The 4666-nt window shown below is 42.8% G+C and overlaps 1 protein-coding gene across 1 annotated transcript; it reads left to right on the forward strand.

Moving 5' to 3' along the window:
* Positions 1–259: 259 nt before the first annotated feature.
* Positions 260–1183, forward strand: LOC309561688 (olfactory receptor 2A12-like; the record flags this gene model as incomplete). Its single annotated transcript, XM_082265676.1, has 1 exon — positions 260–1183. One exon carries the CDS (start codon positions 260–262, stop codon positions 1181–1183), a length of 924 nt encoding a protein of 307 aa, XP_082121802.1.
* Between the last annotated feature and the right edge of the window lie 3483 nt (positions 1184–4666).

Here is a 4666-nt window from a genome sequence, read left to right on the forward strand (position 1 = left end):
ATTGCCCTGAAGTGTTTGAAATAACTAGTCCCAAGACATTCACTAAGATCTCCAGCTTTGTGTTTTTCCAACAGAGGATGCGGTCCTCTGGGACTCCTAAGACTTTATATCTGCACATTTGAGCACCTGCAGAAAATCTTCATTTGGACATGTGTGGGCAAACCTAAAATATTGTCCTTCAGATAAATCCTCATAATAATGATCTTATCGTATTGTTCTTTTGAAAGAAACTTTAAACTTAGGATAACAACTGAGAAATATGAAGAATATCACCATGATTTCCTCTCTCACTCTTGTGGGTCTATCAGACCATCCACCAACCATGAAAGGACTTTTTGTGCTCTTCCTTCTCATCTATCTGATAACGGTTATCACAAACCTCCTTATTCTTTTCTTGGTTCTCATCAACTACCATCTGCACAACCCAATGTATTTTTTCCTCAGTAATTTGGCTGTCCTGGACATGTCTTATTCATCGGTGACGGCACCAAGGTTACTTTTTGATCTGGTCACCGAAAGCCAATTGATAACTCTTACCGCCTGTAGAGCCCAAGTTTTCTTCTTCCTCTACTTTGCTTGCTCAGAGCTCCTCCTGCTCTCGGCTATGTCCTATGACCGGTACATCGCCATCTGCAAACCTCTACATTACAATCAAGTTATGTCCTGGAGGGTGTGCAGTCATTTGGCTGTTGTAATTTGGGTCTTTGGGTTTATTTATTCCTTGGTTCATACTCTTTGTTTGCTCAGGTTGTCCTTCTGTGGTCCAAATTCCATCCACAACTTCTTCTGTGACCTTCCACACTTGTTCCAGATTACATGTACTGACCCCACTATAAACTCAGTGCTCGTGTTCGTAGCTGGTGGCATTGTCACCTTAGGAGCCTTTCTTTCCACGTTTATTCCCTACGTTCATATTTTCAGTACCATTCACCGAATCCGCAGCAATACTGGAAAACGAAAGGCATTCTCCACCTGCACATCACACCTCTTAGTGGTCTTCGTCTTTTATGGCTCCTTAATTTTTATTTACTTTGTTCCTTCCTCCAGCGATATGTTTAGTATGAACAAACTCTTTACGGTCATGTACACCCTCATTAACCCCTTGCTTAATCCTTTAATATACAGCATTAGGAACAAAGATCTTAAGGTGGCACACTTAAGATTCTTTTATAATTTAATGTAGCACTGCCCCCTAGAGAGCTGCTGAAAGTTACACTTCTTGGGTTCCCATGGGTTACCATTAGCAACTGACAACAGATACACGGCATTAAAAGTTCTTGGCTCAGACAATGAACAGTCCAGGGGATTTGTTTTTTTTTTTGTTTTATTTGGAACTTGGATGGGAGAAGGGATGAGTGGGATACTCCAACTTGAACTATGCACAGTTTCTGAGGACAACTAACTGAAGGCCGCTGCTTCACCTTGCCACTGAAGTAAAGATAAAGAATATGTACTCTCATTTAGGTTCCTCTTCAGGGTCTAACTTGGCACCCCCTTTCTCACTGACTGTGTGCACTGACCTTCTGTCTTCCTGGGCAGACCCCTGGCAAGCTCCCCGATACTCACGGTCGCTCTGCCTCCAACTCCCTTGTCATCATCCACTGGACCTCCTGGCTCAGCACCACACTTCTGGTCCACAAGGCCGACTGCCTGTGACCACCTTCCTCAGCAACAGGAGGAGAGATCGCCGTCACCCTCCTCCTGGGACCTGGCTTCCCGTCCAAAGATCCCCTGTCACATGTGCCCGTGGCTTTTATAACATATCCCAGGATGCACCACTGTTGTGCCTACCCACTGGGATAGTCATAAAAGCCTGTGTGTCACTGGCTGGGTTTCCTCCACTGTCCAACAGGCTCCCCTGGACCCCTGGCAAGCTCCCTAGTACTCACGGACACTGTTTTTCCCTGGGTCGCTCTGCCTCCAACTCCCTTTTCATCATCCACTGGACCTCCCGGCTCAGCACCACACTTCTGGTCCACAAGGCCGACTGCCTGTGACCACCTTCCTCAGCAACAGGAGGAGAGATCGCCGTCACCCTCCTCCTGGGACCTGGCTTCCCGTCCAAAGATCCCCTGTCACATGTGCCCTTGGCCTCTTTAACATATCCCAGGATGCACCACTGTTGTGCCTACCCACTGGAATAGTCATAAAAGCCTGTGTGTCACTGGCTGGGTTTCCTCCACTGTCCAACAGTCTCCCCTATTGGATACAGTGGGGACACTCCCTCGAACCAAATGAATCACACCCTGGACACATGTAACAGACCTAACTACTGATCAGACTCCCCTGTGAAGCAGGCAGAGCAAACTATACTTTTTCCTAGGACCTACCTAGGAGGGTGCTACATTAAGATAGCGCTTCTTCCAAAAGTTTTATTTAGTTTTGGAAAAAGTGGGGAAAAGTTTGAACCTTTCCTTTTTCAAGTATTTTATTGGTTAGGTAAAAAGCCTTAATACAGGCGAGTTTTAGTCCATGTATGGATAAGATACAAAAAAAAAAAAAAAAAGGGGGGGGAGGGGGAGAAACATAAGTAAATAAGTATGCAGCACAACAACAGTAGTAGACAAGATGTTGAACATAAAAGACGTCACTTATAAGTCAAGGCTTGAGTTATATAATAAACATTGGGCGGAACATTCTAGAGTCTACCCATCAAGAGCGTGTGGAGAGTGTCCTGACTGTATTGGGAATCATTAACAAGTTAGTTGGGCTTGCAAGCCTGATAGTAAAGATGCAGTTGCATGAGTGCTTAACTCAGTGTTGTAGTATGTTCTAGAATGTTGGCTACTTAGAGAAAGAGAGACCATAGCAGGAGAAAAGTAGCAGAGTAAGAGTTCAGGGTTGAGGGCATAGGGGTGATAGAGAAGAGGCAAAGCTAGGGAAGGAGGTAGGGGGGGATTCCAGGTACCCCTAGGTTGAACTAAGTGAAAGAATGTGCAAAAGCTGGAAAGTGGTATTGTCTATGTCTATCATTTATCAAAATTGGGTAGGAGAAAGTGTGCCACCCACGGGGACCAAGTTTGAACCTTTCATAGATTTTTATTGCTATTTACCATGTATAATTACATAGGTGGTCCATTTAGTGATCTTGGAGTAGAGTCACATTAGGGTTGTCACGTCTGGAGGAAAAGAGATTTAACCTATACATGTAAAAATATGTGTTCCAATGGGTACAGTTGCCATGGGGCTGAAACCAGTTCTGGACCGGAAGGATTTGCCCCCCTTAAAGCAGAGTTCCGGCCTCGGGAGTCAATTTGAGCTAAAAATACCCCCGGGACAGTCAGGGATAGTACATTCCATAATGGATAGCCTCTGAACTGTCCCGGGTCACACTTACCTGTAAGAAGAAATACTTACCTTGAAAAGTTCTTCTCCAGCGCTGCCATCTCAGGTGTGGGCAGCTGAATCCGCAGCGTCCCTCTTCGCGTCCTCTTCCATGACGTCGGAGTCCCACAATGCACTGCACCGGCCCCACTCGTCACTTCCGGTGCAGGCGTGGCATCCCTGCACAGCTTCTTGGCATGCCCAGAAGCTGTTTAGCAGGGAATGCCGCGCTTGCACCGGAAGTGACGAGTGGGGCCGATGCAGGCACATTGATTCCTGGGAGCGATGACGTTCATCTCCCAGGAGTCATCGCAAACAGGAAGTGACGACGCGGGCCGCGGCCGCAGAGGGAGGAAGTGGAAGGAAGGGGAGTATATTTTCTTCTATAATAAGGTAAGTGAACAAAAAAAAATCGGCAGCATCTATTTCTTTTTCAGGTTGCAATCAGCAAGAGGATGGCCCAAAATCGTTTTTTTCGATTTTGAGGCCAGAACTCCGCTTTAATGACCAGGACATTTTTTGCGATTCGGCACTGCGTTACTTTAACTGACTTAACTGACAATTGCACGGTCGTGCGACGCTGTACCCAAATAAAATTGACATCTTTTTTTTTCCCCACAAACAGAGCTTTCTTTTGGTGGTATTTGATCATCTGTGCAGTTTTTAGATTTTGCGCTATAAACAACAAATTGTGACAATTCTGAAGACAAAAAAAAACAATATTTTTCACTTTCTGCTATATAACATTCCCAATAAAAAAAAAAAAAAAAAATCAAATACTTATTTCACTCATTAAAATGCAAACCAATTTATAACTTTTTGAAATGCGTTTTCTTGGATATTTTTGTTGTTATTCTGTCTCTCACTGTTAAAATAAACCGACCAATAAAATTATAGACTGATCATTTCTTTGTCTCTCACTGTATCCTCTTCTTTTTACAAAAACATCAGAGACAATGTATACTTTTGTCTTTCCTTGTAAAACAAAAATGATACAAACATTGTTACTTTTGTAGCAAACAAGGCTTTTTTTTTTTAGTAGTAGAATCTTCCAAGGGTTTATTTTTAAATGTTTAATATATTTTGAATAGAAAAAGAAGTAAAACATTTTTTCTCCAATGACCGGAGATCCTTTTTATTCAGTTATTGCTACTAAAAGCGTAAAGTTCTAATTGTATTCTGTGATTTATCCAATTTAATATGATGCTAAAATTATGTTTTCAGTTTAAAAATAGAAACATTTAGGAGCATTTTACATATGAAGCCTTTATTTAGTATAAAAATGCCAAATGTGTTTTTTTGTTTACAATAAATGGACGGAACAAACAGAAAAATAAAAACA

This window comes from Pelophylax lessonae, assembly GCF_965119305.1.
Source record: "Pelophylax lessonae genome assembly, chromosome: 8".
NCBI lineage: Eukaryota > Metazoa > Chordata > Amphibia > Anura > Ranidae > Pelophylax > Pelophylax lessonae.